At 57.8% G+C, this 23,739-nt stretch overlaps 1 protein-coding gene and 1 long non-coding RNA gene across 20 annotated transcripts in view; one reads left to right on the top strand and one right to left on the bottom strand.

Annotated features, from left to right (window-relative positions):
* Positions 1-23,739, top strand: part of SHANK2 (SH3 and multiple ankyrin repeat domains 2) — a 513,576-nt gene that overhangs the window by 353,193 nt on the left and 136,644 nt on the right. For all 19 annotated transcript variants that reach the window (XM_085010449.1, XM_085010452.1, XM_085010454.1 and 16 more), the window contains 2 exons: positions 8,181-8,263; positions 9,811-9,935. In XM_085010449.1, the coding sequence (XP_084866575.1) occupies positions 8,181-8,263; positions 9,811-9,935 (208 nt within the window). The remainder of the gene's footprint in view (positions 1-8,180; positions 8,264-9,810; positions 9,936-23,739) is intronic.
* Positions 1,423-7,304, bottom strand: LOC146405022 (uncharacterized). Its single transcript, XR_014836734.1, has 2 exons — positions 7,110-7,304; positions 1,423-6,686 (listed from the first exon to the last, which is right to left on the bottom strand). It is a non-coding gene; the product is annotated as an uncharacterized LOC146405022 (long non-coding RNA).

Here is a 23,739-nt window from a genome sequence, read left to right on the forward strand (position 1 = left end):
TTAAGCTGTGTCTTTTGTCTTCTCCACCAGCCATTCTTGGCAGGTAACATGCCCGTGGAGTGCTTAGGAGATGCTTTTGGGTGATTTATTGCAAAGTAATGAGACAATTTAATTTGAATCAAGTTCTCTGCACATTATTGCTTCTATTAGGAAAAACGTGTATCGCTTATCACGTTAGCGGTGCGGTGGGAGACGCGTGGTAAGCACAGGCGGGCGCGTTCACCACCGGCCGTCGAGGAAGCGGCTCCTGTAAGAACACGTCACCTTGCAGCCGGGGTCTGGGCTCCTTGGGGACGGCCCAGCGTCCCCACCCATGCCGCTGAAATGACGCTGCTCCACCGGTAGGGCTCCCGGGCGCCAGGAGCAGCATCACTCCCAGGCGTGGTGGCTGCAGTCGTTATCTCCTCCGTGTGACACCAGGGCACCCAGATCGCCTGGGGCCTTGTGTCCCCTGGGAATTAGGGCAACCTCCTGCTGGCAAAGGGCTGGGAGGGCCAGTGCTCCCTTGACCCAGAAGCAGGAAGCAGGATTCAGGGAGCAGCAGCGTGTGTGGCCGAGAGCCAAGAGGTGCCCCATGGGTGGTGAGTGACAGGTGACTCAGGAAACCCCTCCCGCATGCTCCCAGCCGCCAGCCCTTCCCACGGACTGGGCCTGTCCCTACCCACCCGCAGAGTGGCCCTCTGTGCCACCCTGTGGCCAGGGCTGCCGCGTGAGCCAGGCTGCCTGCCCGTGTCTGGCATCTCTGCCCAGCCAGCACACCTGTTGAGGCCCCTGACACTCCTGCTGGAAGAGCCGAGCCTCTGTTTAGCCTCACCCCCTGATTGGCAGAGCCTGGAAATTTCTAGGACAGCCACTGCCCTTCCCAGTCCCTGGAGGTCCCTCTTTCTAACAGTGTCCCAGTTCCTGCCTCCGTCGGGCGCTGTCACCGAAATGCATTTCCTCGGGGCGTGATGGAGACTCGGGCTCCGGCTCCCGCCCTGGAGGAGACGGGTTCCCCCCAGTGCTCCGGGAAGGAGCTTTCGGAGCTGACACACACATGCCAGCCTCTCTTTCAGGATTCTCGCAGCGTCTCCCCCCATACACGGTCGCCCCCGTGCTCACCCCTCCCCGGCTTTAGAAAGACCCCCTGGGGCCCTGCACCCTGAGTTCCTGCAGCCCCAGCCCAGATGGAATGAGCGCATTCCTCACACCCCCCGCCCACGCTCAGTGCACCTTCTCACCAGACGCATGTGGGCAATTCTGCCCTTGAACCTATGCGCCCAACCTCACGGCAGTACCCCCTGCGGCTCCTGTGACCTCTTCACCTTCAGCCACATACGAGGGAAGTCTCTCCAAGGGAGAAAAGCTGCCTCGCAGTTTCCACGAGCAGGGATGCGCGATGGATGTGAAATCTAGCCAGTAATGAAGCGACCCCATGTTCGATTTTGGAGACACTTAATTAAACGCAGGCTAATTTCCGTGTTACTTGCTGTTTGGAGCGTGGAGCTGATAGGTTTCCTTTGCCAGCTCGCAGACAAGTGTGTGGGGCCCCCAAAGCTTTGAGGCCACCGGGGGACTGGGCCACGGGGTCCAGTTGCCACGATACCGCTGCTGCCTCTGTGCCGGCAGCTCCGCACCGCTTTGCACAGGAGGCCAGTGCTGCTGACTGAGGCACCGCGTGCCCAGCATGTAGGCCCCTCCCTGACCCTCGCGCTGCCGCGTTTGTCCGGCCCGACGTCTTCTCCTGCCGGGAGGAGCCAGGCCGAGCTGACAATCCGCAGCATACAGGGCTTCACGCTGGTGCCTTGGGGAAGCTGGTCCTCGGGGAGTGATGGAGGCACGCCCTCTTCCAAGGCACTTCCGGGTGTGAACTGTTCAGCAGGCAACGTGGCTGTGGGACAGAGTTCCTGCCACATCTGTAGGTCAAACTTGGGTCATTCCAGCGGGACTCAAACCTGGCTGGGAAAAGGCTGGGACAGGGAGAGTGGCCCCGCTGCTTCTATTGTTGAAGCCTCCTGCCACCCTGCTGCGTCCGCTGGCTCTGTGTGTGCAGGTAGCTCATGCCCATGGCCCGGTGTATCAGCACCTCCTGCCTCTCAGCTGTGCCTCAGAGCCTTAACCCCTGTGGTCCCGCCCCTGGCTGGGACATTCTCTTCTCCCTTTTCCCCTCTGCAGCCTCCCAGCCCACTCGCTCCTATGCATGCCTTGGTCCTCCTCCTCCAGGAAGTCCTCCAGCCCTCTTCTAGTTCTCACAGCATGGGATCCCGCACACCTGAGTGCCAGCTGGGCTCCTGTCTGTCTCCCCAGCTGCCTGGTGTACGAGCTTCCTGAGGTCACAGTGACAGCTAACCACAGACAGAGGGGCCCCAAACAGCAGAAATGAATGAATCTTCCCCCATTTCTGGAGCCAGAAGTCCGAGCTTAAGGTGTGGGCGGGAGCGCGCTCTCGCCAGAGGCTCCCGGGAGGGTCTTTCCTCCCCTTTGCAGCTTCTGGTGTGGCCAGTGGCCTCCGTGCTTCTTGGCTTGTGGCCGCATGCATCCTGTCTGCCTGTCGCACGCAGCCTCCTCTTCCCAAGCCTGTCTCAGCCGCCGCCTCTTTTCTCTTATAAAGACCAGTCATTGGTTTAGGCCCCTCACTAAGGCCAGGACGATGGCATCTCGGGAGCCTTAACTACTCCTGTCTGCACTGACCTTACTCCCCAAAAAAGGTCACATGTACAGACACGGGGGTGGGGGCACTGCCATTCAACCTCTTAAACCTGACGTCTCCACAAGGGCCAGGCTGGGTCTGGTTTGTTCTCTCCCAAAATGCCAAGAACCAAGTCCATCTCCTGACAGCTAGCAGGCAGGTATTCAGGAAGGAATGGCTGCAGGAATTTGCTAATTAACGTGGTCGCTTAACCATCGGCCCCCGAGCTTTAGGCCCATAGACCAGAACCCAGCCCCACTGGAGCAGGAGAGAAATGCGGCTGTCGGTCTCGACAGGGTCAGATCCCAGCTGGAATCCTGAGAGCCTGGGTGCAGCCATCTGGTCTACCCCAGCAGTCTTTGTGTTCGAAGTTCAAATGCCCGCCACCATCCTTCCCACGTGGTTCAGGACAGACAGACAGCCGTCCTGGGGCCACACATGCTCATACATCGCATCGGCTGGGGCCTGGCTCCCTGTTTCCACCTTCTCCAAGGGAGCTTGTTCAGGGACTGACAGATCCTAAATGCCAGCTGTCACCACTGGCACCTGCCACCTTCTGGACCCAAGTAAAGGGCAGCCTTCCATGCAGGCTGCCACAGTTACGGCCACCTGAGGCTTGACCGTCTGTGGTCTTGCGAGGCAGACATCCAGCAGGAGCATCTTTGGGTCTGCCAGCAGGGTGAGGCCCGTGAGGCCCTCTGTGTGGCCGACTGGTTTCCCACAGCCCTCCTGCCTCGCTCCAGGTGTGTACAGCAGGGTGTGTGGGACTCTTGTGAGAACGCGGAACCCTTTCATCGTCTCTCCTGTGTGGCTCCCAGGAGCTGCGTCTCCCAGTATTGATAGGTTTCTCTGTGGATCCCTCCTGATGCCGCGTCCTGCAGCCCATACCCCCAGGTAGACCCATGTACGGGGCACCCCTTATGTTCTCCAAGGCAGCCAATGGCCTGTACGCCATTTTTGCATGAGCTAGAAAGATGTCCCTACTCCTTTAAGGGACTTGACTTCCAGCTGAACCGAAATTGCCACACTAAATATATGGTTCTCTGATGGCCGTGAGTGTGATGGTATCCTGTGAAGTTGTACTATGTACAACCTGCACAACTGTACTTGGCAGGGCTGAGTGCCCGCCCCCTCTGCCTGCCATAGCTCCTGTTACAGGAAGCTGCTGGTGGAGGGGACATTTGGGGCACATGGAGGTGCTCTCCTGTCCTGTTCAGTCATGTTTGAAGAGGGTACAGCTGCATCACATTTTTTGTTTCATCAACAAAGGCAGATAGACTCTCACCAGCAGCACGCAGTGTGCCGTGTAGGGAGATCCAGAGAACAGGGCATGATGTCTGCTCTCCAGGAGCCCACAGGTTATGGCTTAGCAGGTGAGACGGGCCTCACCAGAGGGGAGAGCAAGGCTGCAGGGGGCCCTGTGGCGAGACTGTGTGGTGGCCTCTTGTTGGGAGGGCTTGGGATGGCTCGCACCCTATTCAGCAGGCCTGCCGGGCGACTGGTACTGAGGGTGGGGGCGGCTGGCAAAGGAAACACAGACTGGAAGGCAGTGGGCACTCCAGAGGCCCAGTGCGTGAAGACAGGGGTAGATTGTAAGGCCAAGGTCGGGGCGTTTCAGGGAAATGGCCCAGCCAGATGGAGGAGGCTCTGGTGAGGCAGTGGGGCTGGGCTGTGACCTGGTCCAGGGCGAAGGTCCAAAGGCAAGATGCAGAGCGGGTGGGTGTGATCCCTTTGGGGCTGGGCTGTCTGTTTCCCTAGGCCCCGCCCCCAGGGGCCACGTGATAATGACTGCACAGCAGGTCCCAACGTGCAGGTGCCCAGGCCCTGCCCTAGTGAGGCCAGGTCTCTGCATCTGGGGAGCGGATCTGCTAGCACAGGGATGGGGCGGGCCAGGGCCAAGGTTCGAGCCGCTTCTGGTTCTTGGGGCATGGGCGCAGCTCTGCCGCGGTGCACAGAGGCCACATCTTCCAGGCCTGGCCAGGGCTGGCATCTGGAGACCGTTTTCAGGCTCCGTAAACCAGCCGAAAGAACCCCTCCGAGAGGGTCTCATCCGGGAGGCCTCCTGGAATTTCCCAGTCTGATCCCATGGAGTTGGTCGTGCCCTTTGGACAAACTTCCCTGTTTTAAGGGAAGGACTCTTTTTGCTCGAGTTTCCCATTGCTTTTCATGGATCACTACCAAGCTCGGAGGTTTCTAACGGCCGGGGACTGCCTTTCCGCTTCCCGGGCCGAGCCAGCTGCATGCCGTAGGCGCTCCATGATGCTGAGCTGCCCTGCCTCTGCGGGCGACTGGGAGCTGGGGACCGTCCAGAGACCTCTTCTGGGGACCCTGCGGTCTCCCTTGTCTCCACGCTGTCTTCGTGCCCACTTTCCTCCATCCAGAAACACCGAGGCACTTGGCCCCACGCACAGTAATCACAATGAGGTCACTTTGCTGGGATATTTGGCCGGTGGGGACGCTGACGAGGGCACTTTCCCCTGTTGTGGGGGTGGCTGCCCTCATGTGGGCATTTTAGGGGCCTTCCTTCTTGCCCCCACTTTGCAGGTGGGGAAGCTGAGGCCCTGAGAAGCTAAGCGGGTAGATGCCTGTGCTGGGATTCAGACCCAGGTCTGGCTGCGAGTGAAAGTGAGACAGGTGGTGATGGGTGGGGGGCCGGGGGCTGTTTAGATCCTGAACGACTGCTCGAGAGAGACGTTTGAGTTGCCCTTCACATCGGAGACTAAGGAGTCTGGCATTTTTTCAGCAAGCAGGGTGCGAAACCACATATGGATCAGGAGCGAGGTGGGGGAAGCCACGCGGATCAGGAAGTCCTCCCAGCAGGTTAGGGACCGCTCAGAGGCTCGGGGGGCTTGGGAGACGGGCTCTGCCCTGCGCCGGGAAGGGGTTCCTACAGGAGCAGGAGGGGTCGGCACATGTAGGCCACCAGCCCACTCCGTACAGGTGCTGTTATTAACACGTGCTGCATGCCTGCGCTCAGGTGGCCATCTTGCTCACTTACCCTGAGGGCCACTCTGCTGTTATTGCCACTTGGCAGAGCAGGACCCTGAGGCCCCGAAGGTCAGAGTGACCTTGGGGGTCAGAGCCGAGCTGGGATCTCCGGGTGCTCCCTCACCCACCACGCCCCTGCCGTCAGTAGAGGGGGAGACAACCAGTGTCCAGCCAGCCCACTGCCTCTAACAGGCCCCCAGTGTGGGGGACAACGGTGGGCTCTGTGGAGGTTGTCTGCCAAGCGGGCGGAATTGGCCAACAGAGACTGGGGGTCAGGACAGGTGCACCTCAGAGCTGGGCAGAGGCAGGCACTGGGGACCATGTGTCCCTGCAGGAAGTAGGTTCAGGATCCTGAGCCGGCATGGTCTCCCTAGTCTCAGGGGCTGCTGCTGCAGGGGGACATGCAGGAGCAAAGGACGTGGCTTCAGCAGCCTGGCCCTAGGAAGCCTGGCCCTGGGAAGCAAAGTGGCAGCAGGTGCACTTGGGAAGTTCCGGTGGGAGGAGGTGGGCAGCCGAGTCTGTATCTGGTTGGCGGAGGCATGGGATGGAGAGGCCTGGTAGAGGGTCCCTCACTGAAGAGCCCCGCCCACCCAGCTCCTCCCCCTCTGCTCCTCTGCTTCCCCAGTCCTGGCTCACTGCCAGGTGGTTCCGGATGCGGTTAAAGCCATGGCTCCCAGGGGCTCTCTGATTCCACTGCACGCGGCTGAGGGTATCGCCCCATCAGACCTCACAGGAACCCCAGGAGGCCTGTGGCTTGTTGTCACCACGTTGTGATGTGCGGGGAAATGGGTTTAGAGAGCTGGCGTGTGCCCTCCCACGGACTCTCACACCCTGGACTCCTGGCCATGCTCCAGCCCTCAGTCCCGTGGGCCGATTCCCCCAGGCCTGGGGCTCTCTGAACTTGGCAGGCCGACCCAGAGCCCAGGGGCTAAACCCACCTCCCCGCTTCAGAGACCACCCTGGACCGGTCTTCCTGGATTGTGTGGTCTGCCTGTTGTCAAGGTGGGTGACCCGCTGTGCCGGCCCCTTCCTGGAAGACAGGGTCACGCCTGTGAGTTCGATGCGGAGATGGAGGGCTGGGTGGCGGGTCAGGACACGTGTCCTCTGCTCTATCCCCCCTCCGGCAGTGGAAAGTTCTTGGCTGCTGTCCAAGCACCCCTGTCCCTCCTTCTCCTCCCGGGGACCCAGGTGGCCACGTTGGGGCCACATGCTCCCTGCAGGGGGCCAGTCCAGTGGGGGCAGAGCTGACCTTCACTACTTCCAGCCCCTGGGCATGCTGCTGCCACCGCCCCCCTCCCCCCAGACAGGGGCCTGCTGGATTTGGGGGGGGGGCTTCCTCCCCACCCTGTCCTCCCACGCCAGCCCCTTAGGACCCTGGAGACGGCCTCTCGGGGCTGCCGCCCGCCCCTCCTCCTCCCGCTCCTCCGCAGCAGCCGCCCCGCCCCTGACTTACTTCCGGGGCAGCCGCCGGGCTCCTAGAAGGATGCAGCCCCCGGAAGGGGGGAGGGGCGGCGGGGAGGCCCACCTCGGTCCCGCGCCCGGGTCCGCGGGCGGCGGGGCGACCATGTGGCGACGGGCCCTGGCTGCGGCCGGGGATGGTGGGAGGCTTTGGCCGCCGAAGCAAAGTTGGAGCTTTCGGGTTTCTTTCCTTTAAAAAAAAAAAAAAATGCTGTGCCAGGGGGCCGCTGCTGTGGCTTTCGAGCGTCTCTCCAAGGGGGAGCCCGCAGCCCCCTTCTCCCGGGCCCCACAGCGCGTCGCCCCCTCCAGGAGGCCGTGCCGGCAGCGGCTTCCGTGTCACTGGAGTGACCTGCCCCCTCCCGCTGGAAGCCCCCGCCCGTCGGCCGCCCCCTCCGCCAGCCTGCGGTTTCTCTGCGCGGGATGACGCCGAGCTGCCGCCGCCGCCGCCGCCGCCGCCACCGCCGCCGCCGGTGGCATTGTGGGCTCCGCGGATGATCGAGGGGGCCCCCGCGTTCACCCGGACCAGAGGGAGGGGTCTCTGCGCCTGCGGGTGCCGGCTGGTGCAGGCAGCACCGAGAATCGGATGGTTTTTTCAAAGCCCTTCAAGAAGAAGAAGAAGAAGAAAAAACCCTGCCGCCTCATTTCTCCTCCGGCTGATTTCATTGCGCTGCCCGCCTGCTGCGTCCGGCCCGGGCTCCGGAAGGCGCTGCGGCCGTGCCTGCGGGCCACTTACTTTCCCGGCGCTCGGGTGCCCGGAGCCAGCCCGCCGGGCCCTCGCTCGGCGGCCGCCCCACCATGTATGACTCCTGCCTCCCGCTCGCTCCCGCTCTGCCTCTGCCTGGCCCCCCCCTCCGAGCCCCACTGCGCGCCCGCCTATCCCGTTAGCCTGCCCCCCAGCTGCCTTCGCTCCTCCTGCGCCCTGCTTAGTTTCCTCCATGCTGCCTGGATCCGGCGAGCTGGGGTGATTAATTGGCTGGAGGATGATGAACGTTCCCGGTGGAGGACCGGCCGCGGTGATGATGATGGGCCACAGTAATGGTCGCTGTCCCCGGAATTCTCTCTACAGTGACTGCATTATCGAGGAGAAGACTGTGGTTCTGCAGAAGAAAGACAATGAGGGCTTTGGATTTGTGCTCCGAGGGGCGAAAGGTAAGAGCAGCTGCTCCCCGCCTGGGGGCATTCACGCGTGTGTGTGTGTGTGTGTGTGTGTGTGTGTGTGTGTGTACGCCTGTATGAAAAAATGTTCCCCAGCTCCGAAAGAACCCTTTTTCCTGGGGGCACTCGGTTGCTAGACAACTGTGTGCTCTAACATTCTTACTCAGAAAACACTGGGGCTTCCTTGAGGAATATTTTTAATTTTCTGGACACAGCATTGCTCTGAACGTGCTTGCGCGCTCTCCCCCTCCCTCCCCCCACTCTTTTTTTTTTTTTTTCCAAAATGTGGTTTCATCCCTGTTTTGTGCTTTACTTCAGCCCGATGGTGGCTGGGTTTGGAGCTCCTGGTCTCAGATTCCCAGAATGACTGGGGCCCGAGTTTTGGGGATCCGGAAACTGCCCCGTTCCGGGAGTGGGCTTCAGCTCCGAGTGCGGCAGGCGTCCGTGCGCCCGCCTCTAAGGTGACTTTGCAAAGGAAACGTGGCAAGATGGTCCCCTCTGCCGTGGCCCAGCCGGCAGCAGCACACACGTCACGTGGCCGGTGGTGGGGGGCTCCGGGAACGGATTCCACAACAGGGCACCCAGCACCAGCCCTTCTCTTGGGGGCTTCCGTTCCAAAATGAAACAAAATGGCATCACCTCCCCAGGAGAAGAGACATCTGTGTGCCGCCTGTGCGGGGAAACCATTTGGAAGTTTGATCCCAGATCCTCCGCGCAGTGCTGGGGGTCCCGCACCTGCGCTGGGGAGCCCTCCCTCCTTCCCCGGTGGCCCCACCTGCTCTCTGACAGCAGCCTGTCCAGAGGGAGGGAGGCAGGAGACCTCTGTCCCCGTGTGTCCGTGACTGTCTGCGTGGTGGTTCCCCTCCCCCCGCCCACCACCCCCGGCCGCTCCTGAGCTCCCAGCAAAGTCCACCTCTGGCCCTAGAGTGCTGCTCTGCCGCCGTGGGGCCCGGAAGCCCGGGCTTGCTCTACTGAGGAGCAGGGGGCCCAGGCCTCCCATGGATGCTGGCCGCAGAGTGGCCACAGAGAGCCGGGCCCCCAGCGAGAGAGAATTCATAAGCGGATTCCAAATCTGCAGCCGCCCACGGGGTCAGCGTTCTGTTCCGTCCACGCTCCGCGTTGAAGTCCCTTGGTTGCGAGTCTACGTGGATGTACATCTGGCGAGTGGTTCCGTGTGGTGTTTCTGTAGCTCCATGTGGTTCTGGGGGGAACTTTTCCATTTTTAGAACTGAAAATGTTTAGTCACGGATGCTTTTAAAGAAAATGACAGGCGTGTACACGGAGACATGTACAGGGGCGCACGCTGTCCTCTGTTTTCGCAGGGGACGGCACGGGGGGACGGTGGCTCCAGAACGCCGCGAGCTCCCTTGCTTGTGTTGCTGTTGACCCGTGTCAGCCCTTCCCCGGCAGAGCTGGCCTGGACCACCTGCTTCCCCCGGAGACGCAGGGCCCTCCTTCTCCCCGGGCCCCGGTGGGGGGAGGCCTGGGCCGCCTGGGAAGCACCTTCTGGGCTTGTAACGCGGTATCACTTGCCTTCCCAGCGGATACGCCCATCGAAGAATTCACGCCAACGCCGGCGTTCCCGGCCTTGCAGTACCTGGAGTCTGTGGATGAAGGCGGGGTGGCCTGGCAAGCCGGACTAAGGACTGGGGACTTCTTGATCGAGGTAGGGACACAGGTGTCTGGATCTTTCCGCCTGGGGAGAGCGCCGACTCTCTTTGGGTTGGGGTCCGTGGTCTCGGCAGCGTGGCTGGCGGGGGCTGGCGTGGAGGCTGCCCTGGACAGGTCGTGCTCGGTTATGTCACCCACTGTGGGTGCCGATTCCTGCAGGCCGGGCCCGGGTGCTGTCTTTGAGGCCTTGGCTGTAACGCGTTGGAGCGTCGGGAATCCACGTGGAACTTGGCCATTGATCTAGAAGAAGGCAGAGAAAGGGAGTGGCCCTGATGTCAGGGACACATGTGGATCTATGGTTGGCCTTGTCGCGGCTGTTGGCACAGACCCCGGGAGGGGCCGTCGCCCGTTTTGGTGCCACGGGGGCAGGTTGGGAAGCACTGTATCGTGCCTCTTGCTTGCATGCGGTCTGTGACGTTGGGGGCATAGAGTCTGTTGGTTTGCAAGACGAGGTAACCGGCCCGTCGGATGGATAATGGCCTTTAAAGACCACGGAGCCTGGGCAAGAGGGGTGGCTGGAGTTGATGGTACCAACAAGGAACTTTTAAACTCAGACGCTTTGAAAACCAGCTTTGGCTCATGGCCGAAAGGAGGGCGCGTCCCCTTCATTTAAAAAAACTCGCTGGATGTGAGCGCCCGCGTGCTTCAAGCCTCACCTGGGGTTGCCGTGTTGGCGTGTGTGAGGCACACAGGAGAGGCAGTACCTTGACAAAAATCATTTGTAAGAGGTTTGCTGGGTTCAGGCGTCCCCTGTGGGGAGTTGAGGTCCCCTGGCAGAGCGTTCTGAGGGGCTAACCCGAGCCCCGTCTCGTCTGCTTTGGGAAGTAGAGTGAGTGTGTGCTCTCCAGCCGGGCTCCGTCTCGGTGCCTCCGCCATGGGGCCGGCCAGACACTCGTTCATTCTGGGAAGGAGGCGATCCAGGCCTTGGCGAGATGGCCACTGGGAAGCCGTGTCTCCCCGAGATGCCTAAAGCTTCCAGGGGTCTCTCTGGGCTGCAGATTCGCTCGTGCTTGGAGAGGATGAGAGTGATGGATGCAAATCTGGAAGGGACGGTGCTATTGGAGGAGAGAGAGCCAGGTACAATGGGGGCGGGGCTTTAACTCATCCCAGGCATCACGCGTCTGAAAGAGGTCCCTAAGTTATTGTTGGCCAATCAGAGCCTGGCTCCGATGAAGGCTTGGGCTCCCTGGGTTCTTGTCCATTTAAACGGTGGGAGGCACGCCCACCGTTTCAGTGCGGTGCGGGAGCCTGGCACCCACTCTGGTTCCATGGGTTAACTCGATGTGTAACCTCATGAACATGCAGAGAGACTGGGTTGAATCATCTTCCGTAGGATGCACTTGTGATGTAAGCCCCTTCCCGTGTGCGTGCGTGTGTGTGCATGTGTGTGTGTGAGACAGAGACAGAGAGAGGCGGATACTCCAGGAGGTTGACAATGCTGTTGCTGGTTCTTGGTTTTGAATAATAGATGAGAGCTGCAGATGCAAGAACCTCCCTGGTAGTTAGGCTGCTCGGATCACCTCCTTGATAAACGAGTCAATAAAAGAAGCGTGGGGCTGCCACGGAGCGTGCACTGGGCCCACCCCTCTCCCAGGAAGCAGAGCTGTGTTGGTTGGCGGACGTGTCCGCAGCGCACGCCTGGGCAGGGCAGAGAAGGCACGCCATCGGGTCGGATCGAAGCTTCCGTGCAAATCGGGAGCGTTCAAGAGTTTCTGTTTTCACAGCCCCTCGTCTGATACTGCCTTTAACCTCTGATATGCAAATGTATTTGCTGTGTTGGAACAGGTTTATTTTCTGGGCAACCTCTGAATTCCAGGATTCTAGGAATGGTTGGCCCCAGGCTGCGTTTCATCGGTGTTGTTATGTATCAGATAAGTCGGAGGAGGAGTGGGCCCCAAACAGTCCCAGGCCCTTCACCACAGGTCCTGCTCTAACGGGGCAGGTGGGGGGCCGGGGGGCTGGGACCCTCACTCCTTCCGGTTCATTTCAAGGCTACCTCGTGGGGCTCAGAAGTTCTCCTTTAGGTGCTTGGGTTTAAAAGAGTGAGACTCTCCATCGAGTTGGTTTCCTCGTTACCGGATTCAGCCACCGAAAGAGTTTCATCACTTATAGCCTTAGAGGTGCATGTTTTTCCAGTAGAAAATTTCCTTTTTTTTTTTTTTCTCATTGAAAAGCTTTAACCTTGGAGGGAGTGTTTTGGGCAGACTCACGTGTTTCAGGTGGACCTTTGTTTGGGCGGGAAGCTGTCCTGGAGGCTGGGGCTTCTGGGCTCTTGGTCAAGTGCAGGGCCCTGTGTGGAAGCTGCCCAAAGGGCAGGCAGACTGTCCTCCCCACCCCCACCCTCTCGAGAGCCTTCCTTTCTCTCGTCCCCGGGAAGGAACCCAAAGCTTGTCAGGCTTGCACTTTCTCTGTGAAGAGGCACGCTGCAGCTTGAACTTGGGGATTCAAGGGCCGCTTCCAAAGGGAACGTTCGCTCTTCAAAGACTGCAGCGTCCATGCAAGTTCACTTCTCCTTCTTGGACTTTGCCAGAATGCCGACCTCGTCATCTTGACGGCATGGGGCCCCGTGAAGGGGCATCTCCCTCATGCGTGCGCTTCTTGGGTGCTCACCGTCTGCAGGTTCCCGCTCTCCGCCTTGGTGCGGGAGGAGCCTGTCCTTGTGTTGTTGGGACAGTGTCTTGGCTGACCACGCCCCTCCCTCCCGCCTGAAGCCAGCGCTTTGGGTGGAGGGGAGTTCCGTGCAAAGGCTGTCTTCCAGCTGGGAATTCCCATGAGAGAGGCTGGAGTCAGCAGGTGTTGTGCAAACTCATCTCAGAGGTGGGGGCAAGGAAGTGGGTGTTGCGTATACGGGGCCGTGGAGCCTGCGCTCCGTAGACCGCGTGCGTGTACCACTTTCAGATCAGCTCCATGTGCCAGAATCCCCGCGTTGGCCCATGACACTGACGCTTCCCCAGGGTGCTGTGGGAGCCGAGTGTCCCTGTGGGCACCCGGGGGGGAGAGTGGTCCCAGAGAGAGAAGCAAGGCGGGGAGTTGGGCAGCCCCCACCCCTACCCCATGCGGGTCAGAGGTAAGGTTAGGGCCTGGCTCAGCCAGGCATGGCTAAGGCGTATGTCCCTTTGGGTTACAGCGGGAAACCTGATTAATGGCAACGAGGCTTGCTGGTGAGTTTAAGCCAGAGTTCAGAGGCAGAGTCGACCTCGGGCACAGTGCCTTGAGCCCTTCGTCCCCCATTTCATTGGGATTATCTTGGCGAAGGCTCCTCACCCCCAGGAGATGAGGCAGGAGAGGCCGCTTACGGGAGTCGCAAGGAGAGCAGAGGCGGCCCGTGCACGATGTGTGGCATCGGGTAGTTAAGGAGACAGGGTGGTTAGGACGTCCTAGCAGGCTTCCCGCTGGCACCCAGTGAACTGGAGCACCGTCATCCCCGCCCTCGAAAGCTGGCTGGGCACCAGGCTCACCCGCAGACTTTTCAGAGACACGGAGGCCTGGACCCAGCCCATCCCCACGAACACAGGAGCGCGAGGCAGGAGCACGCGTGTTCGTGACGCTGCCAGGGGCTCTGGTGGGCAGGCAAGACCATGGCCTCTGGCCTCGCTGGGCTAGCTCTTTGAACCTGTTGGTGGAAGCGTCTATCAAGTGAAGAGAAGTGGGCACTACACTCATCTCCTGTCTCAAGACCGGAACTGGCTTTCTTCCATACGCCTCCCCAGGTGGAAACCAAGGTTTGTTTCCTGCACGACTTTCATCGACCAAAACACCCTATATCTCAAGAATTTGCTCATAAACCACAACCTCAACAGGGGAAGCAGGTTTACAACAGACACACTCAGAGGCCCGTGTCTCATGTACAGTGATGGCCGGTGTATCTGCCGGGCCCGGCACCGTCCCTTCTGGCCCTCACCGTAGTCCTGCAAAGACGCATCAGCGTGATCCCCATTTTGCAGGCGAGGAAACCGAGGCACAGGCGCGTCAATCACTTGCCCACGGTCATACAGCAGGTGAGCCGAGAAGCTGAGGTTCCGACCCAGGCTGTCTGACTCAGTGAAGCCAGAGCTCAGAGGTCCTGGGAGACGCTTTGATGTGCTGGGTGTATGCATGGCCCCAGAGTGAGAAGAAACACAAGCAATGAGCTGCCAATTTTTATTTTCAAATTAGCAAAAATTTTTTACTAGAGTGTAGTTGACTTAGAGTGTTGTGTTAGTTTCAGATGTACAGCAAAGTGATTCGGTTATACATTCACGTCTGTTGTTTTTTCCCATATAGTTTGTTACAGAATATCGAGTCGGTTTCCCTGGGCTGTGCAGTAGGTCCTTGTTAATCACCTACTTTATATACAGTAGAAGGTAGATGTTAATCCCAAACTCCTAATTAACCTAATTAACCTCCCCCCGACAGTTTCCCCTTTGGTAGTTGCAAGTTAGATTTTGAAATCTGTGAGTTTCTGCTTTATAAATAAGTTCTTTTGTATCATTTTCATTAGATGCCACATGATATGATATTTGTCTTTCTCAGTCTTACCTCACCTAGGGTGAGCGTCTCTGTGTCTGTCCATGGTGCTGCAAATGGCATGATTTCATTCTTCTTTATGGCTGAGTAATATTCCATTGTATATACACGTACCACAAATACGTTTTTTAAAAACAGCCACACCCATTGCTGGTGACAGCACTCCTAGGTTGCTGTGTGAAAGAATAAATTGCCACACACTTTTTAGACATCAGTGTGACTGTATAATAAGAACCATAAAGCCGAAGCAGGAACTTTATATCTAGGAGTCCATCCTAAGGCAGGAGTTCCCATCGTAACTCAGTGGTAATGAACCCAACTAGTATCTGTGAGGACGCAGGTTCGATCCCTGGCCTCGCTCAGTGGGTTAAGGATCTGGTGTTGCTGTGAGCTGTGGTGTAGGTTGCAGACATGGCTCAGAGCCTGTGTTGCTGTGGTTGTGGCATAAGCCAGCAGCTGTAGCTCCGATTTGACCCCTCGCCTGGGAACTTCAATATGCTGCAGGTGTGGCCCTAAAAAAGCAAAACAAACAAAAACAGGCAGAGTCACAGTGCAGCCAAAAGAAATAGGTGGAGCTCGAGGGCAATGGTTAATCATATCTGTTGGGGATTCACAAGAGAGCAATGAAACTCATGCTCACAAGAAGCTCTTGAGATCAACAGGAAACGGTTACCTTATATTAGGTGAAGAGGGCAGAATTAAAGTTATCTGCACCATATCATCCAACTTATACCACTTTCCCCCCAAAATAAGCATAGGAAAAAAAAAGGAAAGGGGGTATTAACCCCTCCTGATGAGATCATACATGATTATTTTCTGTTTTTGTAGGCTTCTTTCTATTTCCCAAGTTTTCTGGAACGATGGTATTACTTTTTGACAGGCATTCATTTCAAAATAGAAATTATTCCTCAGAAGAAGCTACTTGGTGCAGGTGAGCAGTGTCTCAAGCTCTGTGACCACGAAGTTACTGTTTGTTTTCCGGACAACAATGCTTTCCCGGCCATTAATTATTTTCCTGGGGCCAAGCCTCCACAACTTAATACACTACTGAAGACTCCTATGGTTTTTGTGATTGTTTTCTTCGTCCTGAAGTGGCCAATCTTGTTTTCGTGTTAATTTCCCTAAATAGGTTTTTCCCTTGCAATTAAAGCAGGCAGCAGTATCCTTCATCCTTGAAAAGTGATGCTTGAGTTTGCTAATTACTTTTTCCTCGTACTAAATGCTGCACTAAAGATGGCCTGGAACTGGTTTATAATCTTGGTTTGCGTGCAGGGAGGGTGCAGAGGGATGCCCCGGTGTGTCCCTTAGAGACCGTTTGAGTCCCTTACCAAAGTTTGTCAGGCTGCTACTCGAGACTCTGGACTTGGAAAATGTAACGCAGACGCGAGGGCACGTTTGCCCAAACCATCACTTTCACCCCAGCGGGAGGCGTGAACAACCCCGTGATAATCGGTCAACGTTCCCAGCTTCAAAATTAAGTGGTACGTGGAGGAGAGCGAGTCAAGTTCAGGTTGTTCCTGGTCAGTGGTCACCCACATCCCTCTCCATGAGCACATGCCTCCCGGGTGTCAGCACCCCCATCAGCAGAATGGGGTGTGTGTGTGTGTGTGAATTAAGTCACTGGAGATGAACTGCCCCCATCCCTTGGTGTATCCATGGGGAACTGGTTGCAGGACCCATGCGGAGAGCAAAATCCACGGATGCTCAAGTCTCAGAGTCAGCCCTCTGCATCTGAGGAGTCCATACCCACAGGGTGGACCACTGCAGCTACAGAGGACCGACTGTGTGCTTACTGCAAACATCTGCATCAGAGTGCACCCACCCTGTTCGGACACGTGTTGTTCTAGGGTCCACTGTGTGTGGCGCAGGAGCTCCGGGCTCGTGGGCTGCTGTTAGGACGTCTTGGCTGAGAGCTCGTGGAGGCCAGTGGTGCTGGGCACAGAGCGTTTGGTGTTTGTGGCTGATTCTTCCTGTCCTTCCTCATCATCAATGATGCCCAACTCCAAGGAGGAAACCAGGGGACAGATAATAGCCAGAAGTCATAACGTCATGATAACGACAGGGGACTTTACCCCTCTGGTTTCGAGCAGGTAGCAGTAACAGAGCACTCCTGCCATGGGCCAGAAACATTCTGTCAGGCACTTCCAGCCAAGAGCACCTTGGCGGTAGCTCCCCGGTGCCTCTCTGCTGAGGGGCTCATCAGCTAATGCAGGCACCTGCCCCGCCCCACCTCAACCCCCAAATATCCTTGGCAGGCACGCCTCCCGATTTGGCTTGAGCCTCCGCTCCCAGGGCACTCCCTGCCTTGCTCAATCTTGTTTTGGCACCAGTCGAGCTTTTAGGTAATCTTGGAATTTCTGTTCAGGATTCCCTTTTTGCCCTCTAGCGACAAATCCCACGGCCAAGGCCAGAGCTCTCTGTGGTCTCCCCGGGGCCAGCACCCTTGTTCAGCCTTCCCACACAGCTCGTGTTTCCCTAGCTTGCTTTTCAAGATAGCATGAGAGGCTTTGTCACATGTCCTGCCGGTGGCCTCTGTGGCCAATCCAGGAAGTCTACCAGCTCCCCTCACCCCCCAAATTCTTAATGTCTTATTTAAATCATTCTAAATGGGTATTTAATTCAACAACTACGTAAAAGAGCAAATGCCAGCTGATGTTGGCAGGAAGCTAGAGCGACGCGTGAATTTTTGACTTTGAATCCCGCAGGTAGGTCAGTGGTGAAGTTTTGTTGATTTCATGTTAAAGACAGGCAGAGCCCAGTGGCTGTCCTGGGTCCCTCTGGATGTGGAGTGTTTCTTTGCTAAAGTCCTGTGGCTTCTTGCTATGCTCATTTTGGAAAAGGCTCGGGTCCCCTGGCTAGCTTTCCACTCCAGTTTCTCTGCTCCTGGTCTGCCAGCACCTGGGCAACTGCAGGAGGTGAAGCTGTGGTGAGGCATCTCGATCTGCCTCTCCATCCCTTTCGCCTTTGCCAAGTTCAAGCTTCCAGCCACCTTCTCAGAGATGGTTGAAGAACATTCCTTTAGTAGCAAATAAAAGTCAGCAGGGAGGAGCTCGGCTGCTTTTGTTGTTTGCCTTCAGAAGAAGCCAGTGCCCAGGGCGAGCTGCTATCATTACCGTCTTTGTCCTCCGCCTAGCACTGGGGGTCTCTGCTGTCCAAGGCCATAACACTGGGTCTTTGCTCTCTGGTTCCTAGCATTGGGGTCTTTGCTGCCTGAGGCTCATTGCACTTAAGTCTTTGCTCTCTGAGGCCTTAAAGAGGCGACTGCTCTAGGAGGAGCCTCTTCAAGGCTGGGAGGCTGGATCCCCTTCCTCGGCATAGACATAGCCCCTCCTGCGCCTAGAGCATAGTTCACTTTGTCCTCCATATCTGACTGAGAACAGGTGGTCCAAGCTGGGAACAGCCCAGAATCCTACTGAGAAGGTGGATGCGGGCAGCTTAGCGATTGCGGATCTGAAGTCTTGGCTCGTTCATTTTGGGGTTCTAATTTGAAGCATCAGTGATTTCAATTTCAGGCTAAAAAAAGATTCAGAATCACTTCAGGGGACCATGGCTGCTGTGCTCAAGGCTCCGTGGGACTGGCAGATGGCCGTGCGCTGGGTTGGATAGAGACGGAAAGGAGCCACGGTCAAGGGCACAGGCTGTGCATTGTGATCTGGGTTTGAATCCAGGCTCTCACCTCTTCACTGTGTGAACTTGGGCAAATCCTTCGTCTCTTGGCCTCAGTTTCTTAAACCAAATAAAAGTGTGTGTGAAGCGTGAAATTTCTGGCAGGGGGAGCTCTCGGAAATTGGTGGCAATTGTACACATCATTTTTGCAACTTCATTCATTCATTTCTGCAGTGCATGTTGGGTGCCTACCAGGTGCTGGGCGGGCGTGTGCTGTGGGGAGGAAAGACGTGTGTCAGACACGGTTCCTCGAGGAGCTCGCTGTCTGGAAGAAGGGCAGAGAGTAGACCATGACGAAGGCCCCCGTTTCAATCATGACAGGCCTTCACAGGGGAGGTGGTGGCACGATGCTGCGAGGAGTCAGTGGGGTTTCTACAGGCAGAACTGGAGAGGGAGGGCTCCAGGGGGAGCTCAGTGATCAACCACATGCAGAGTGGATTTGAGGAGTGGCCAGATGTCGAGGGGCTGAGGGTGATGGGCTGGTCCGGGAGGGGGGCCTGGTATGGCAGTTTAAGTGGGTGCAGCGCTGCATGGCTGGTCAGGGGTGCTGCTGACCTGTCCAGGGTGCTGAATCGCGGCGGGTTTGGGACTGTCCCGGGTGCTGAATTTAGCTGGGGGTGGGGGGCGGGCGTAGCGTCCTGGGTTTAGACCTGTCCGTGGTGCTGAATCTCTGCTGGGTGAGGACCTCTCCAGGGTGCTGAACCTGAGAGCTGGAAGGAAGGACCCTCTCATCAGGAGGGGCTTGGTAGAAAGACTCAGCACTTGCCCACCCCCATCCCACTCCCTTCCCCTCCTGTCCCTGTGCCCTGTGTGCTTGGCCTTCCTGGGTGCAGCAGCTTGTGATTCAGTGAGTGTGCTTGTCTCCTGGTGGAGACACCTCTTCTGTGAGCATCTGCCACGTCCTGTGCTCCAAGCCAGCCCTAACTTTGCCACTGACGTCTCAGCTCACATGCCACCTTCTCTAGGAGGGCTTCCCAGGCTCTCTCCGGTGTCCCTCACTCTAGCACTCACTTGGCGTGCCTCCTTCTCCATCAGAAGCCTCTGCTGTGTCAGGTTCTCCCGGAATGCCTTCCTCCCTCTGGGCTAGAGAGCCTGCTGACCTGGTCTCCACTGTGTGTCCAGTGCCCAGCACAGTGTCTGAGGTGTGAGAGAGGCCCCAAGACACGTGTTCAGGGGTGGACATGCCTGGAAAGTAGGTGTTTTATGCCCATTTGCAGGTGATAAAACTGAGAGATTAGGTAACCTGCCAGGGCCCCACAGGGAGAGCCAAGTCTAGGCTGATTCCACAGCTCGAGTCTGGCTGATGCCCTCGGTAAATCCCAGGTCCCCGAAGTGTAATCTTGCCTTGTGATGATCTTCCTCAACCCGGGAAGGAGGCTCTACACCCAGCCCCAGTCCACACAGGGTGAGGTTGGCAGGCGGCATGGTGAGCTAAGATGCCCACCCAGGAAGCTGGTGGCTCAGGGTTCTCTCCTGGGCCCTGATTGAGCCCTCCTGGGTCTTTGCCACCCGCCCCCCCTCCCTGGCTTCCTCCCACTCACCCACCTCCCAGTGAGCTCTGCAAGCTCTCGTTAGCATTGATTTGTCTCTGTCTGCGGTGCCCTTTTGTGGGGAGTTTCATGATACAAGCAGTTAGGTTGGCAAATGAACTGAAGGAAGGCCTTGTGCTAAATGCCCTGTAGAATCTTTTAATTGATGGAGTTTGTCAGTTTGGGGAATTAGAGTGTGTGTGTGCCAACAGGAAAGAGGATTGAAATGAGAAGGGGCGGGAAGGGGACGTGAAAGGCCCCAGTTTCCATCGGAGGCTGTAAAATCCTGGAAACCGTCTCCCCACTTTGATGCCACCACATCAGGCACCTACCAGCCAGTTTTCCACTTCTCTCTACACAGGGCCTTCAGTTTCATATAACAGTTTTCAGCGCACCTGCTCTGTGCTCAGCCCTCTGTGGGCAGGGCTAGGGGTCACGGAGATGCAAGGAGGCCATCCAGGTGTGTGGGAGGAGGGAGGCCCGTAAACTTGGCTGGTGTAGAGGGAGGAATGGGTTATTTGGGTGGCGAGGGGCGTGGCACATCAGCCTTGACCCTGGCCTCTCTTCCTGGCCTCCCGAACGTGCCGTCCTTCCTCTCATCCTCAGCTCTTGCCCGCACCGCTTGCTCTCTCTCCGACTTTACCCCTCTGCCCCTTCCTCCTCCACCTGTGTAACTCCAGCTCACCCTCAGATCTCTGCCCGGTGGCCTCTCCTCAGGGCAGCCCCCCCCAACATTCCCCAAGACACCTGTTCGCAGTACCTGTCACTGTCCTTGCCTGATCTGAAGGCTCCATGAGATAAGGGGCCAGCCGGAGCCGAGCATGTGGCAGGCACTTGGTCGGTGCATTCGATGAGGGGAGGGAACAGCCTGGATGAAGGCTCCGAGGCAGGACCGTGCAGGGATGTGAGGAAGGTGTCAGGAGGCCCAGGAGGGATAAAGAGGATGGGCCCCCAGGTCAGGGAAGGCTTTGAATGCCGAGCAGAGCAGTGGGACCTCCCTCTGTTTCTGGAGGCGTTGCAGCAGGGAATGCCCACGGCCTGCAGATCCCCAGGCTGGGGCCGTGCTGAAGGAAGGGGGCAGAGGGACCAGAGTAGAGGCAGCTGCCCCGAGAGGCAGGTTAGAGCAGGGCTTAACAGCACAGTCCCAGGAGGCAGCCTGTCTGGGTCCAAACCCAGCTCCTCTACTCATGCGCTGTGCGGCCGTGGACATGTCACAATGCCTCTCCGGGCCTCGATTTCCTCCTCTGCAAGGTGGTGGGAACAGCACCTGTCTCGTAGCGTCTCGGGAAGGTTAAGTGGAAGGTGAAGCAAGTAGAAGACCACAGGCGTGAGCTGAGGTGTCTACGCAGGAGGAACCATTGCTGTTACTGTCGCTGCTGTCGTTAGCCCGTGGGAGGGGTGCAGAACCTTCCCGGCCAGGCCCCCCCTCTTTCCCAAGGCAGGGTCTTGCCCCATGGAGCCCCTCCCCCGTGGTGAGATCATGAGGGCCCCAGGCCCCCCAGTGCGCAGCGTGGTCCTGGGGCTGGGCTGGGCTGGGAGAAGGAAGGCAGGAAAAGAATGCTCTGCCCGCGAGCTGACCTGGAACCAGCCACCATTCATGGCCACCCTGGCCGAAGGCTGCTGGGAGCCAGGCCAGTGCTTGATGGTCTGATACAGGGACTCAGGTGTCCGACTTTCTTCCCAGTGAGGATGCTTCCTCCTCCACCCATTCCTGCTCGGTTTCCGGCATCGGCCGCCACAGCTAACACAGCTCTAAGCAGGTGCTGACGCCTTGAGGCCTCATCAGAACCCCGGGAGGGAGGTTCTCACCGTCCCCGTTTCCCACGTGAGGGAGCCGAGGCACAGGAGGGTCGAGCTAGCAGCCTCGGCCTCCCAGGGCTCCTCCATGGCAGGCTGGGACTCCAAGGCTGCCTGGCCCTCGTGCGATGTCCTGACCACCCACTCCTCAGCCGCTCACACTCATAATAGGATGAGCGGTCAGTACCAAGCGTGGTCCCTGTGTGGGGACTGTCCCTGGTCCCTTCCTTCTGCTACAGCCACTGCCCCATTCTCATCCCCAGGGAGAGTTTCCTTTTGTCATTTCTTCCAGAAGAATCTTCAGAAAAGTCTAGGCTTTGCTATGGCCTGTGGGACCCTGTGGCTGCCGGCCTCCTCGCCCATCCAGCTGGTGCCTGCTCTGCAGCCCTCTGTGCGTCCCTGCTCTCCTCCTGGGACACTCCCCCGTCTTGTGCCAACAAGGGCTCCCTTGTGTCAGGCCTCTGCTCACGTCCCCTTTTCCAGAGCCTTCCCTGACGCCCTTTATCTAAATGGCACGAACCCCCCCGAGTCGCATGCCATTGCCAAAGGACATCTCTCCTCTTAGCTTTGCCACCTGTTGAGTCTTTGTGACAGGAGGGTTTGAGTTGTGGTTGCTCAGCTGCCTTTCCGGAACCTGAGTTCCACCCGAGAGCAGGGCCCTGGGTCATGCCAGCCCCGGGGTGACAGCTTCTGTTTGGGGAGGTGGCGTCTCTCCCCCAGCCCCCCTCCCCCCCCCCATCCGGGCCAGGAACGTGAAAAGCAGAGAGGAGGGGTTTGACTGACCCATGGCGGAGAGCGCCAGCCCTTCCATGGGAAGTTGCAGAATTCTCTCCGAATGCCCACTTGAATCCCACGGACTTTCCAGGGGAAATGACAGGGAGCTAGAGTCCAGTCTGCCCCCATGGGTGCCTGGTGACCAGTCTTTGCCATGTTGTCTTTATGGCAGGTGTAAGTCGTGTCCTCCGGGTTAAAACAGGGACATAGAGAAGCCGAAGGAGAAAGAAGGGTGGTGGCACCCGCGGACGCGGTTGCCACCATGCGGTTTGTTTTCTCAGGTTGTATGTCCCTGCGTGTGTCTGTTAGAGATACATTTTGTCACACGTGTAGTCTTTCCCTGCTATGTATCCCTTTTGTTGTGATGAACACACACACATACCGTAACACGTATTATTTTAGTCTAGTGGTATTGGGTACGTGTCCCATGCTGTGCAACAGGCACCTCTGTCTAGTTCCCCCCCGCCAAAGACAGCCCTGTAGCCATTCAGCAGTCACTCCCCAGCCCCCACTTCCCTCCCTCAGCCGGAAGCCACCACTGAAGCTCGTCTGTCTGCTGAGTTGCCTGTTCAGGGCTCCTTTAGACATGGACTCCCCCCGCATGGCCTTTTGTGCCAGCTCCCGTTTACTCAGAGTCCTGTTTGCAAGGTCCATCCACGTTGTAGCATGTGTCACTGCCGTGTTCCTCTTCTGGCCAAATAATATTCTGTGTATGAATAAACCACCCTTTGCTTTTTTTTTTTTTAAAACGGCTGCCCTCGCGGCATATGGAGGTGGCCAGGCTAGGGGTCAAATCGGAGCTGCAGCTGCCGGCCTGCAGATCCGAGCTGTGTCTGTGACCTACACCACAGCTCACGGCAACACCAGATCCTTAACCCACGGAGCGAGGCCGGGGATTGAACCTGCGTCCTCGTGGATACTCGTTGGGTTCGCTACCGCTGAGCCACGACAGGAACTCCTGAATCACCCTTCGTTTATCTGTTCATCCGTTGACGGAGCCTCGGGTCGTTTCCACCCTTTGGCTGTTGTGAGTATAATACTTCAGTGACCAGAAGAGCACCAGGGTTTGTTTGCGTCCCTCTTTTCAGCTTTTGGGGGTGTGCACCTGGGAGTCGGCTTGCTGGGTCCTCGGGGAACTTTCTGTTTGTCTGAACTGTTGACCCAGACTTGGGTTGAATCAACAGGTGCCCAGTGAGCGCTTAGTGAAGAAGCCAGGGCAGAGGGAGGGGGCACCCCGCCCCTGGCCCACGAAGACGGAACTCAAGCCCACTGGCCGTGTCATGGCTGGACAGTGTACATGCAGACTTCAAATAACATAAACAACAGTGACGACAATGACAGTGGGACATGCGCAGATTTCTTGAGCACTTCTGTGGGCCAGGCTTTGTTCTCTGGGTTTCATGGGCATGAAGCCGCTTCGTGTTCAGTTGTGTTTGGATGTTCCTAACAGCAACTTTTTCTGCACAAGGAGGCCAGGGCACAGAGAGGGAGCCTCACTTGCCCACAGACACAGAGCGAGTGAGTGGC

Source organism: Sus scrofa, chromosome 2 (assembly GCF_054392235.1).
Source record: "Sus scrofa isolate SSC_HxYL_T2T_F1_AM1 chromosome 2, Sscrofa_HxYL_maternal_Yorkshire_Landrace_v2.0, whole genome shotgun sequence".
Taxonomy (NCBI): Eukaryota; Metazoa; Chordata; class Mammalia; order Artiodactyla; family Suidae; genus Sus; species Sus scrofa.